Source organism: Hypomesus nipponensis, chromosome 21 (assembly GCF_054491055.1).
Source record: "Hypomesus nipponensis isolate SF chromosome 21, ASM5449105v1, whole genome shotgun sequence".
NCBI classification, from domain to species: domain Eukaryota; kingdom Metazoa; phylum Chordata; class Actinopteri; order Osmeriformes; family Osmeridae; genus Hypomesus; species Hypomesus nipponensis.
The window spans coordinates 10,435,949-10,447,649 of NC_140381.1; the positions used below are offsets into that span (position 1 = coordinate 10,435,949).

At 49.5% G+C, this 11,701-nt stretch overlaps 1 protein-coding gene across 2 annotated transcripts; it reads right to left on the reverse strand.

Annotated features, from left to right (window-relative positions):
- Positions 1–47: 47 nt before the first annotated feature.
- vps54 (VPS54 subunit of GARP complex) lies at positions 48–11,556 on the reverse strand. 2 transcript variants are annotated; one of them, XM_084686180.1, is made up of 24 exons: positions 11,436–11,556; positions 9,892–10,069; positions 9,105–9,346; positions 8,711–8,795; positions 8,527–8,561; positions 8,074–8,205; positions 7,244–7,629; positions 6,656–6,782; positions 6,472–6,501; positions 6,050–6,157; positions 5,843–5,898; positions 5,437–5,533; positions 4,637–5,058; positions 4,309–4,438; positions 3,840–4,021; positions 3,579–3,691; positions 3,394–3,457; positions 3,163–3,268; positions 2,945–3,032; positions 2,432–2,553; positions 2,230–2,310; positions 1,936–2,043; positions 1,736–1,830; positions 48–1,531 (listed from the first exon to the last, which is right to left on the reverse strand). In XM_084686180.1, the coding sequence occupies exons 2-24, from the start codon at positions 10,037–10,039 to the stop codon at positions 1,426–1,428; spliced, it is 3,063 nt and encodes a 1,020-aa protein (XP_084542306.1). In that variant the 5' UTR covers positions 10,040–10,069; positions 11,436–11,556; the 3' UTR covers positions 48–1,425. The 2 variants fall into 2 exon arrangements, with proteins under 2 accessions (XP_084542306.1, XP_084542305.1); XM_084686179.1 differs by lacking the exon at positions 6,472–6,501.
- Between the last annotated feature and the right edge of the window lie 145 nt (positions 11,557–11,701).

An 11,701-nucleotide genomic window follows, 5' to 3' on the forward strand; every position in this document is an offset into this window, starting at 1 on the left:
AACAGATGGACAAGAACGACCGCTGTGAAAATAGTCCAATCCTTAAGTAGTTCCATGTTTCATATTTTATTCAGAAATGATTCTGGGATTCAAGACATTTGTAGTTCTCAGGCATGCTCTCAGACTTGTTTGTCACTCGCTTTGTAATGTATCTCTTACCGGAGCAGCAATGAGGGCCCACCAGTCATTCACGCTTTCTCACGCACGCACACAGGAACATTAGGCACTCAAAACAAACAGTACACTGTTGTAAAGAAGTCAGATGTGTAGTCTTTGATAGTTATCAAAAGTAGGCACTTTTGAAGAAGACAGCAGTTAGTTGGTGGTGCTTTTTGTTGTTGATACCCTTGGATCCTCTTGCATGAGGTGTCAATGCTAACACAGTGCAGGGGCAGGCAGTTCAGAAAACAGGATACTATTTGGGATGGAGCTTTGCTACTTGGAAAAGACTAACCAAAAAGTCCATGCACACAATTAACATTAAGGAATCACTATTGTTGTCACTTGGAATACAAATTCAATTTATAGAATTCACAGCCAATTTTCATGCTTGATGTAGCTCAAGCATCCAGCTTTGTTGGAGTAATACTGTGTATATATATTATATTTTGAATTGTTCATGATGACTAATTCAATTATTTAATCAAGAGCGACTGCTTGATTTGCTGTGAATTGAGCAATCAAGTGGAAAGATCAATGCAGCTCAACTAAGGACAGGTACTTTGAGAGATACTTAATCAATTTTGATAAGATGCTACCTTCTCTAAAGCGATAAAGTAGTGAGAGCCTTGTCAAGTAGAATCTTGACGACAACCCTTTTAAAATGAGTCTTTGCATTTCTATCCACACATGTCTGAATGCCATTTAAGGAGTGGCCACGTATTTCATTTTTGTCGCAGAGTGCTACAAGGACACCCGCAGTTTACTGCTGTGGACAATTTTTTTTTTTAAATAAATCTGGTGAGCGTCTTGCCAGCTTTCCCATTGACAGTAAATCATAAGTTATGCATCTGTAATAATAAACCATCTCGTTAAATTGCACACAGTGAGATGAGGTGACAGCAGTTGAAAAGGAGGCACGGTGACGCATCCCAGTTCTCTCGGCCCCAGAGACAGTCTGCGAGGAGCCCGCGAGCTGTGCACATCTCTGGGTTTGGTCCCACAACGTCGCAGGGCGGTCTAGTTCTAGTTCTGCTAGTTCCCCCCCGTCCCCCACCCACCCACCAACCCCCAGACAGCGCCCTCTACAGGGGGCCTGCAGCCAGTGAGGTCCGTGGTCCTAAGGCAGGCGAGGAGGACCAGGAGGGTGAGCTTCTGGTTCAGATTCTTTCCGCCTGAGGAGCTGACTGAGTCCCTCCAAGGCGGGCGGCATGGTGGTGGTGGTGGTGGTTGGGTTCATCATTTCGCGCGCGCGGCAGAAAGCCATCACCTCTTCTGCTCCCAGATCTCGGCCATGCTCAAGTCCAGCTTCTCGAGTGTCCTCAGGGCCTGAACGTTCTCGGTGTAAAAGGCGACGTCCACTCCCACCAGCCTGCAGAGGAGACGACAGCGGGGCGGTCAGTATGGCCGCTGAATGTCCGGCGACAAAGAAAGATCGCGCCATCGAGAATATATGTCTTCGATAAGACATGAATTACACTTAAACCTTTTGGCCGTGGTACGGAGGAGTCACTGGACAAGCACAGTGACCCCCCCCCCCCCCTTCCTCACAAGTCTTACAAATAACAGTACTCACCCCTGTTGTGGACCGCCGTCATTCACCACCCCGAGGCGAGCCAGCTGCCGCTTGAGGTGCATTTTGAAACTGGCGTTGATCCTCAGGAACAACATCTGTGCAAAGCAGACGCGCAAGTGATTAGGCGTTTGCGACGTGCGCTTTGAACGCCTTTTCCCCTACAGGGGGTACGGCGAGACGACGCGGCGAATCTCCACTACCTGTGTTTGTTCCTCGGGCAGGAGCTCATAGATGGCCTCGTGCATTTTGGCCATTTGTTTGCAGACGTTGCGAAAGCAAACAGACGGCATGGGGGCCTTGACTTCATACTGTCAGGAGATAAAAAGGTCAATATTCATACCGACAAACATGTCAAGTCAACGGTAAACATGCCGATATCACAAGGGTCCAGTGAGTAGAACAGTGCATAGATTTCAATATCACTATTGATATCACGTCGCAATATTAATAGTAAACAATATCATAATAGTCCACGTAGCAGTGTCTTAACTTACCCTTGATAGCACCTTCTCAAACAAGCTATCCATGATTGCCACCAGTTTGGCAGAGATCTCTGCTATGTGATCGTTGTAATCCTGCCCGGAAAGAGTAAAACCACCGTTCAATTTCAGACCCAAGACACACTCCCTGAAATCCCAGACGTCTCCCACCTAACCAGGCCGCCGTGTGTTCCTGGCTGTTGGGACTGCAGCCCACCTTGGTGATGTGGTCAAAGTGCCTGAGGACGCTGTACTGTTTGGGCTGCAGCTTGGTTTCGAAGTGGGCTCTGATGACTGGAATGTAGTGGACCACCAGCTGGAGACAGCGGGACGCCAGTGCTGAGGAGAGACGCACACGTGAGGGACGTCACCTAAGGCCTAAGAGGTGGGCTACTACCACTGGCGACAGTTCAGGGTCAGTGTTTAGCCATGTGGCAGTCCCACCTAGGCACTGAGCCTGGCTGGTGTTGCCACCCTGATCGAATAACTGCTCATTTGGCAGACCGAGGCGGTTTGAAATGGACTCACTCGGTGGGTGGAACGCACGCGATCAGAATTTCTGCTTTCTGAATCAGAAGATTTTTAAATGATTTTTTGAGGCAGTTCTGGTGTGGATGCTCCTCAGCTCGGCCCGCTACCGTCCTTTCGGAATCTGCACTCGCATGTCGTGTGTGTGTGCGCGCGTGCGTGCGTGGTGGTTATAACACAGTACAGCGTGTGGGTTCCTCACCCAGGTTTTTAGTGGTGATCGTCTTCAGCCCCACCACCTGCAGCGCTCCCGCCCCCAGGACCAGCTGGCAGCTCCGGGAGTTGAAGTGCTGCCACAGACGGCAAACCACCACAGTCAGCGCGCTCTCGTTGCAGCTAGGTCATGCTACATTTTCATGGTGGACTTAACAACCGTGGCTTCCAGACAGGCAGGCAGCCTGTGGTGGAGTAGCATCTCACCTTTAGGAGATCTGAGAGACGGGTTAGCATGTCGGTGGCGATGGAAGGGATGTCGTTGACGCACTGACAGTACTCCAGAAAGATCCGGATCAGCAGCAACACAGTCCTGGGGGGCGGGCAGAGGTCAAAGGAGACTTATTAGAGGAACACGACAGTTCAAAACAGCAACGATCAGGACTTTTCTGTCGGCCGATTTCAAATAAGTCGAGTCCCAGCTCCAGACAGACTCACCCAACGACGGCATACTTCTGACCGTCGATGTGTAAGTATTCACTTGGCTTCCTGTCTTCTGACGCTGGGGAGTGCAAGGACACAGGTTAAAAGCTAGCCTGGTCACTTCCCGCTCTGATTGCTTCACACCCCCCTTCCACCACAGACTGGAAGCTAGTATGATGCGACAGGGACTCCACGCGTACCTATGGGCTTGCGCTCCGGTAGTGTTATCCTGCCGTCGGAGATGGAGTTCACCAGGTCCTGGAACTCTGCTGGGACCTCGGCCTGCTTCCACCGCTCGTTATCCAGCAGCAGACTGAGGATGACGCACGCACACACACACACACACACACGCGCACACACACACACACACACACACACACACACACACACAGTGAGCTTCGGGCAGAAGCCAAAGCGGTTTTTCTGGTCCCGTTCCTGCGCGGTCGTAAACCTTCCGTCACCTGAGCTTGGTCTTGCGCTCCTCGTGGAAGCGATGGACGAAGCGGTTGGCCTGACTCTGCAGCGCCCCCCGCAAGGACATGCTGCGCCGGCAGCACAGCTCCTCCGTGTCCCTCACGAAGCCCTCCACCGCCCGGGACAGGCACACAAACTCGGCCGAGCTCAGGCGCTCCAAAGAGCCGTCCTAGAGGGAGAGAGCGAGGGAGAGAGCGAGACGGAGAGACAGAGAGACAGAGAGAGGAAGGAGAGAGAGAGATGGGAGGGAAGGTGCAGACTAAACACTTGAGCACTCCAAAACAAAGTCAACAAAAACATGCGTTTTTTCGAGAAGGATCTGCAGCTGAGCGCAAGGTTACGCCTGTCCATCAGATTTACAGAGCAAATGGTGGGGAAACCTGACCCTTTCCTGACCACCGAATGGAAAAACTTGTTTCCAAGCAGGACAATTAGGGATCCAGTGGTAAGACCTACCTTGGCTCTGGCCATGAGGACCTTGACACAGCGGTCGTGGCTGACGTCGGAGGCGGTGTAGAGCAGTTCCTGGATGTTATTGGCTACCCTGCCGAGCTCCAGGTCTGTGGGCATCATCTCCTCGTTAGACCTGGAAGGTGAGGGAAGACCATCATGTTTAAGTCGGCTAAATAATAAAAAGACATACATTTTCTGGCAGTGAGTATACAAAGTATTCAGGTACTAAATATAGTTGACCTTGGCACATGTGTTACAGGGACCGTTATTGTGGTCAAATTGGTCAACGTCAGTCAGTAGCACTGCAACTTCAGTGTTTGTGTAGACCTACGTGACTCCAGCGCCCCCTCCTGGAGGGTAGCTGGGATCCCTGCTGGAGGAGGACTCTGTGGTCCCAGAGGCCGAGTCACTTCCGCACACATCCGTACGAAGGTGTCCCTGCTGGGACCTGGGCCCCACGGCGGAGCTCTGCTCCTGGGACCTGGGCCCCACGGCGGAGCTCTGCTCCTGGGACCTGGGCCCCACGGCGGAGCTCTGCTCCTGGCCCACGGTGGCCGGCGACTGCTGGGTTTGGTTGAGGGCGTCGCTGATGAACATGCCCTCGTGGGTGAGGTAGGCCAGCTCCGCCTCCCCCTGAAGGAGCAGGGCCCCCGGGGCCTCCGCCGTCTCCCCCGCCCCCCTTTCCAGCAGACGGCTCTTCTGGTTACTGTCCAGCACCTCCAGCACCACGTTCCTGATCACACTCAGCGTCGCCTGCCAGCCAACACACAGGGACACATCACGAGGTTCAAATAGATGCAAAAGACCAGCATACATCGAGTATTGGTTACATATTTAAGATGATTTTATGATCGGTGGAGCCATTTGTGTGTCACACTGCATTCCTGATGGGTTACTTTACATTTAGTCATTTAGCAGACGCTCTTATCCAAAGCGACTTACAGTAAGTACAGGGACATTCTCCCGAGGCAAGTAGGGCGAAGAGACTTGCCCAAGGACATAATGTCATTTTGCATAGCCGGGAATCGATCCAGCAACCTTCTGCTTACTAACCCAATTCTCTAACCGCTGAGCCACTTGACTCCCTTGCATGCTTGCAGGCTATTGGAATGAAATAAAGTGGACGTGCACCTTGATTCTTTTCAAGAAGAGGATGAAGTTCTCAAAAACACTCTGCAGCAGCTCAAACCACTGGGGGAACGTCATGAGGCGCATCTGGTCAGCCAGCCTGGAAAAACCAGCGCGTTCGCATTACAAATTCACTAAATGTTTCCCTAAGCACATGCATGGAAGCCTTAACACCGTCGAGTCTAACAACTTGGCACAATGGGAGAGTGACAAAAGAAAGCGTTCCAGCTCATTTTCTTTTTCCACCCCCCCAAAAAAATAAAAGGTTTTACTTTCCTTTTGGGATGATTTTTCAGAAATGGTATGCCATTGTTTGGTCACACCTTAGAGTCTGAATGGAGCCATTTCTTTTAGCTTGTGCATTCATGAAAATAGTAAGGGACGCCAAGGGGCAAATGTTTGTACTCACTTGTTGACAATTTCAGAGTCAATTTCTTCAATATGAGACACCGAGTCGATAACACACTGTGAAATTAGAGTAGGTGTTTGAAACAATGCTCAAATATTGTTTTCAATAAAAAATAATAGCCACGCAATACACTTTCTACTGTTTCCTTTATGTCATTTTCCATATGTGACGCCAAAATATGTCGTAGAACAAGCTCTGCTTTCTCACCTGAGTGACAATGCTCTTGGCTGCCAGAATCATCTCTTCGCTGTATATGTCAAGAAAATCCAGCTTCCGCTGCCTCAGCAAGCCAAATACCAGAGATTCCAGCCTGTCCTATATCAGTACCGTGAGCACGCACACACACACAAAAAGATTAGTTGTGAATACTGCAACATCTGCTAAATTAAATTGCTGAAATGGGTTAGAAAAAGCCATAAGGAACGATTTTACCAGTAATTTGGGCAAGATCTTGGAGTAATTTTGTGGTTGAATCAATTTTAAACAATCGAGTGCAATTTGGCAATTAGTTGATCAATACATTGATTTCTCCACTAAATTATTTCTAATGGCAACCATGAATCATCCTTCATTGTTTGGAACTCATGGATTTACTCCTAAACCCCAAGGCGACCGTTTCAACGACCCACCTTTACAGAGACAACGTTTTTGTTTTGCACCTGTGACAAACACAACATCCTTTTGGTGCTTTGACAACGGCCACTTGTTCACGTTTAAAAAGGTTGAAGCGAAAATGTTGAAATGCAAGGGCAGCGCGACTCCATTTTGGCTCGTGCGCGTCTGATCTAGAGCCCAGTCAGGGCGCTGGCGTACCTTCTCCAGGACCTGTCCCTCCTCCTCCAGGCTGCGGCTCAGGTCACTCCTGGAGTACATGCTGAAGTCCTCGATCATCATCTTGTCAATCAGCTTCTCCAGTTCACACAGCTGGGAGCCCAGGTGTCTGTGTGTGTGTGTGTAGGGAGTTAGAACATACATTAGAGAGAGTAGAAGAGACACGAGCAACACAGACAGAAATGCAGACAAGAGGACAACCGAAAGGAACTCCACCTTCAGGTCAATACCAAACACATCCAACTCCTGTTGAAATGTGGCCAAGTAAGGGGCGGGTGGAACTTGGTACACTTAAATGAAGCTTAAAAGATACTGTCGTCTTGAAATATCCGTCATAGTAGTCAGACAAAAACAAATAACTGTAGGTGTCGATCCATGTCTAAACTTGTCCCCCTACGGAGATGACCCGATTGCAGAATGACTGACGGGGGGCCTCCCCCAAGCCCCTCTTCCAAGTCCCCAAGCCCCTCCCCCAAGCCCCCAAACCCATCCCCCAAGCCCCCAAACCCCTCCCCCAAGTCCCCAAGCCCCTCCCCCAAGTCCCCCAAGCCCCTCCCCCAGGAGACCGACCTGAAGCTGTGGATCCCCTGCAGCTCCTGCTGCAGGACCTCCTTGGTGGTGGCGATGAGCTCCAGCGCCCCCACAAACTCCGAGGTGGACAGCAGCAGCTGCACGGTGGGCTGGGTCTGGTGCACGGCGGCCATCAGCTTCAGCTTGTTGTGCAGCCTGACGTGGTTGGCCCGGGACAGCGCCTGGCACAGGGCGCTCAGCGGGCCCTGGCACATGAGGCGGTGTACGGCGGCCGTGCGCTTGCGGAGCGCCGCCGCCGCGCGCTGCGTCTCCTGCAGGCGGTCCTGCAGCTCGTGCTGGGAGGACATGGCGTGGAAGAAGGCCTCCGAGCGCAGCGAGATCTGGCGCGCGATGCTCACCTCCACCACGTCCAGGTAGTGGCTCAGCTGGAAGGGAAGGGGGGGAGGGAGAGAGAGACAGAGACGGGGGGGGGGGGGGAGAGAGAGAGACAGAGAGAGACAGAGAGAGACAGAGACAGAGAGAGACAGAGACAGAGACAGAGAGACAGAGAGAGAGAGAGAGAGAGAGAGAGAGACAGAGAGAGACAGAGAGAGACAGAGAGAGACAGAGAGAGACAGAGAGAGAGAGATTGTAAGTGAGGTGAATGAGAGATAATGAGAGGAGGGACAAAGGGACACAAGACAGGCGATAGGAGGAGTGAAATTCACATCAGAACTGCTCAGCAGCTCTGTACAACCTCGGACAAGTCCTCCAACATGGCTACATGTTCTCCACCAGATACCATGACATTGTTTCTGGTGTACATAAAGCATCAATGGGCCTTTCGGTTATGAAACTAGTTTCCCAGAAGGCGAGATTAGCAAGCCCACCTTTTCCTGAAGTAACCGTGACGACGCCATGTCGCGGCTGTTCTTCCCGCCGGCACTGTTGAAGTGCGACCACGGCAGGACGGCGTTGAAGGTCGCGGGGTCGCCCAGCGCAAAATCGGGCTTCATGAAGATCTGGGGTTCACCCGAGGCATTATGGGTAAACAAGTACAGAAACGGAATGACATCACACATTATGAACGAGTAATGAGTGATGGATGACAAGCCATTTTGGAAGGCATCAATCACGTTATTATTCAAGGACTGTTCATCAAGGATAGGTAATCATCAAAAGCTTGCCGCAAATACAGACTAAATCACATAATCCAAGGGCGTAGCTACAGACGTAAAGGGCGAGATAGCCGTCATTTTCCTAAATCAAACAAGCGGTGAGGCGCGGGGTTAGCAAAAGGCTTGGCAAATGTTGACGTTGAATGTGACAAAAGGGAGATTTACCTTAGGAACTTGCTCCAGCTCCGTTCTTGATTTGTCTAGAGGGGGAAGGGAGGGGTTGTTGAATCAAGTCATTTCAGTGCATGGGACAAAACCTGATCCCATGCCGACAGCTATGACTCAGCAGACGAACAGAGATGGATTTTGTGGTGTGTCGGGGGCAGAGGCGCTGTTCAATAATGCATACCGTGGTTGTTTGTGATGCTCGGGACTGCGTCAACGTCATCCTTGTTGGGACAGATGTTCCTGCATCGCTCGTGGATTTTTTCCCTCTAAAGATTGGTCAACATGCAAAACGGTGGTTCACTTACGAGTGTGCCGTCAAAATAACAATCAACTATGAAATGCAGTCTACATGTCATGAGAACCACAATGTTTATCTCAGATTTTCAAGAAAGATGTCTCAAAAACACAAGCTAACCAAGAAGGGAAGAATCCTAGCTTGAATAGTACGGTGAAAATTCCACGCATTTTCAACAGCAGCTACATTACAGCAGTCAATCTGTTGAGCAACGGATACCCGACTAGGCTGGACCGGTTCTGTCAAATCTGCTGAATAATTAAACCTGCCCGCTTGTTACCTGAGCCGTTTCCTGAAGGTAGGGGCCAAAGTGCTCCTTGGTGATGTTGGGGAGGTAGAAGGAGGGCATGACTTCGGTCTCTGCAAAGTCCAGGCCCCATGTTTTGGTGAAGAAGTCCGACTCCCTCTTGGTCAACCGAGGGTCGTTGAGGGCTGCGGGGAGGTTGACCTTAGAGTTGTACACTGTCCAGCGGTCGTGCTCTGCCACCACCGACGGGCCCTCACACAGCCCCCGGGCCTCACCTGCAAGAGCATGTGGGGAATTCAAATGTTGAAAATTCAAATCTTCATTATCCTTCCCCATAGGGGTAGAAAGTTGTCTTAAAACAAACAATACAAAACAAAGGGGAGCAACAATACGTTAAAATATATATACACACACACACACATATATACACACAGACACACACACACACACACACACAATGACGTAAGCATCATGATAATCCACAACTGTTAACACACAGTACAGTAAATAACCCTTTTTCTTCTCCACAAAAGCTTCTATTTTATTGAAAGTGAAGACAAGGGCCTTCGCATAAGACCAGTTCTCAAAGGGAACATTATTGAAAGCAAGTGCAAACAGTATTGCAATTACTGTGCTTATCATGCTTGCTTATTCTAAGTGAAACTCTGTTGTATGTATCTTATTGCTATGTTGTATCTTGGCCAGGTCGCAGTAATAAATGAGAACTTGTTCTCAACTAGCCTACCTGGCTAAATAAAGGTGAAAATAATAATAATAAAACTAATAATAATAATAATAAAACGTAGCTTGGTCCACCTACCCGTGGGCTCCTTGGGGCACACATCGGGGAGGGAGCGGACGGGCCGGTAGTGTCGTGAGGAAGGCTCCTTGTCCTTGCGGTAAATCCCGTCATTGCCGCCACCACCGCGGGGATGAGGCACTGGGGAGGAGCTGTGACTGGAGGCCATGTCATTGGGGCACCCCTCCAGGGAGGCTAGCTGAGGGGTTGAGAGGGGTCAAGTCAACGACTAAAAGCAAGGATTTCCTCACCCACTGAGTCCACAACTATTTTGTGGTAGGACAGATTTAAACGGCTTGTTTCTCAAGTTAGCGTTTGATCAATGTGTGCATACACCCAGTTGAAGTTGAAGGCTTCAGACTAAAGGAAACTGAAACAAAGACATCAAAATGTTCCTTCTGCCGCGTTCACTTGTCACAAACACTTGATGACGGAAGTGAAAGTGGCAAAAACATGTTTGATCAGTGCAAGGATAAGCAGGTGTTAGAGGCACAGCAGTTTGTGTTAGTGTCTTAGAAGCTCAGAGGTTATCTCGCTGTGTGCAGTACACTTTTGGGGACATTTACCTTGACATTCGACAAGTAATTTTCCTGACAATTCAAACAAGGACTGTGGTTGCATGCAGGGGAGTCAGGTGGCTGAGCGGTTAGGGAATCGGGCAAGTAAGTTGCCGGTTCAATTCCCGGCTGTGCAAAATGACGTTCGTGTCCTTGAGCAAGGCACTTCACCCGACTTGTCTCAGGGGAATGTCCCTGTACTTACTGCAAGTCTGCTAAATTACTAAATGTAAAATGTAATGTATGTCTGAAACACACATGGCCAAAAGACTGATCTGACTAAACAGTGCTGCAATTTAACTAAAACTATGATAAGCCTTAGTGTTAGGGAGGGAAGACCCTCTGTCTGTTGTGTAATCAGTCTGAGGATTAGGATCATAGGTGGGCGGGCACCTTCTAAACATAGATCGAAGTGGTTAGGCAAAGGTCCATGCAACTGATCTGTTGATCAATGCTTAGTTAGAAAACTACCGAGCGTAGCAAATCGATGAGTACACCATCATCACCAAAGCTAGTTAGCCAAGTTAACTTCCGTTACTACTAGTGCAGCTAGTAGTAAAGCTACCTTTAACCTACTGTACTGTCAGTCCCAACCCAGGCAGTCATGTTGGGGTTGATGCAAAAGCACAAGGGATTATGCCACCAATCTTCTTCATAGTACAGACAGACAGTACCTACCCGTCAACGTTTTTCTAACTGGCAACCTACGCTAACAATATTAGCTCTAGTTAACGCAACGCGAGGATCACTTCAATACGCCTGCGTCTGATGTAGCCTAGCAATATTGTTATTAGCCAGCTAACAATTACCTAGCCTAGGTAAACTTGCAGTACGCGGCCTACACCAGCTGGTTACACGTAGACTGATTGACGCTAATGATGCTAACCTCAAGCTAGCCAACATTAGCTCACTAGCCATTGACAGCTACCAAAACAGAAACTGCAGCAGTGATAGCTCCGGCCTCTTCACCAGACCGACATATCAAGTAAAATCGTATGCATATAGTACCTGTTGTTTGAAACACAGCAGTTCTCGATACTCCAATCCACCATCACGGTAACATTGTGAACGAACAAGCAAAAACAATCTATCAAGCCACCGGTTCCATGCCCATAATGCACAGCGCAAGCCTTCTTCCTTGTGGTTGTCCCTACCTATCGTGACCAATCTAAATTACCACTGCCCTCTACTGGTAAGAGCCAGATTCATTGTTCTGAAATATAATCCAATCCTAAAAATACTTGATCACGACCTCGTCCACATGAATATGATAC

Excerpts from the sequence above, each read along its gene's own strand:
- vps54 (XM_084686180.1), bottom strand. The coding sequence starts at position 10,039 with ATGGCCTCCAGTCACAGCTCCTCCCCAGTGCCTCATCCCCGCGGTGGT. Across the intron at positions 5,059-5,436 it reads TCTTCTTGAAAAGAATCAAG|GCGACGCTGAGTGTGATCAG; the intron begins GTGCACGTCCAC and ends GTTGGCTGGCAG. Across the intron at positions 3,458-3,578 it reads ACCGGAGCGCAAGCCCATAG|CGTCAGAAGACAGGAAGCCA; the intron begins GTACGCGTGGAG and ends TGCACTCCCCAG.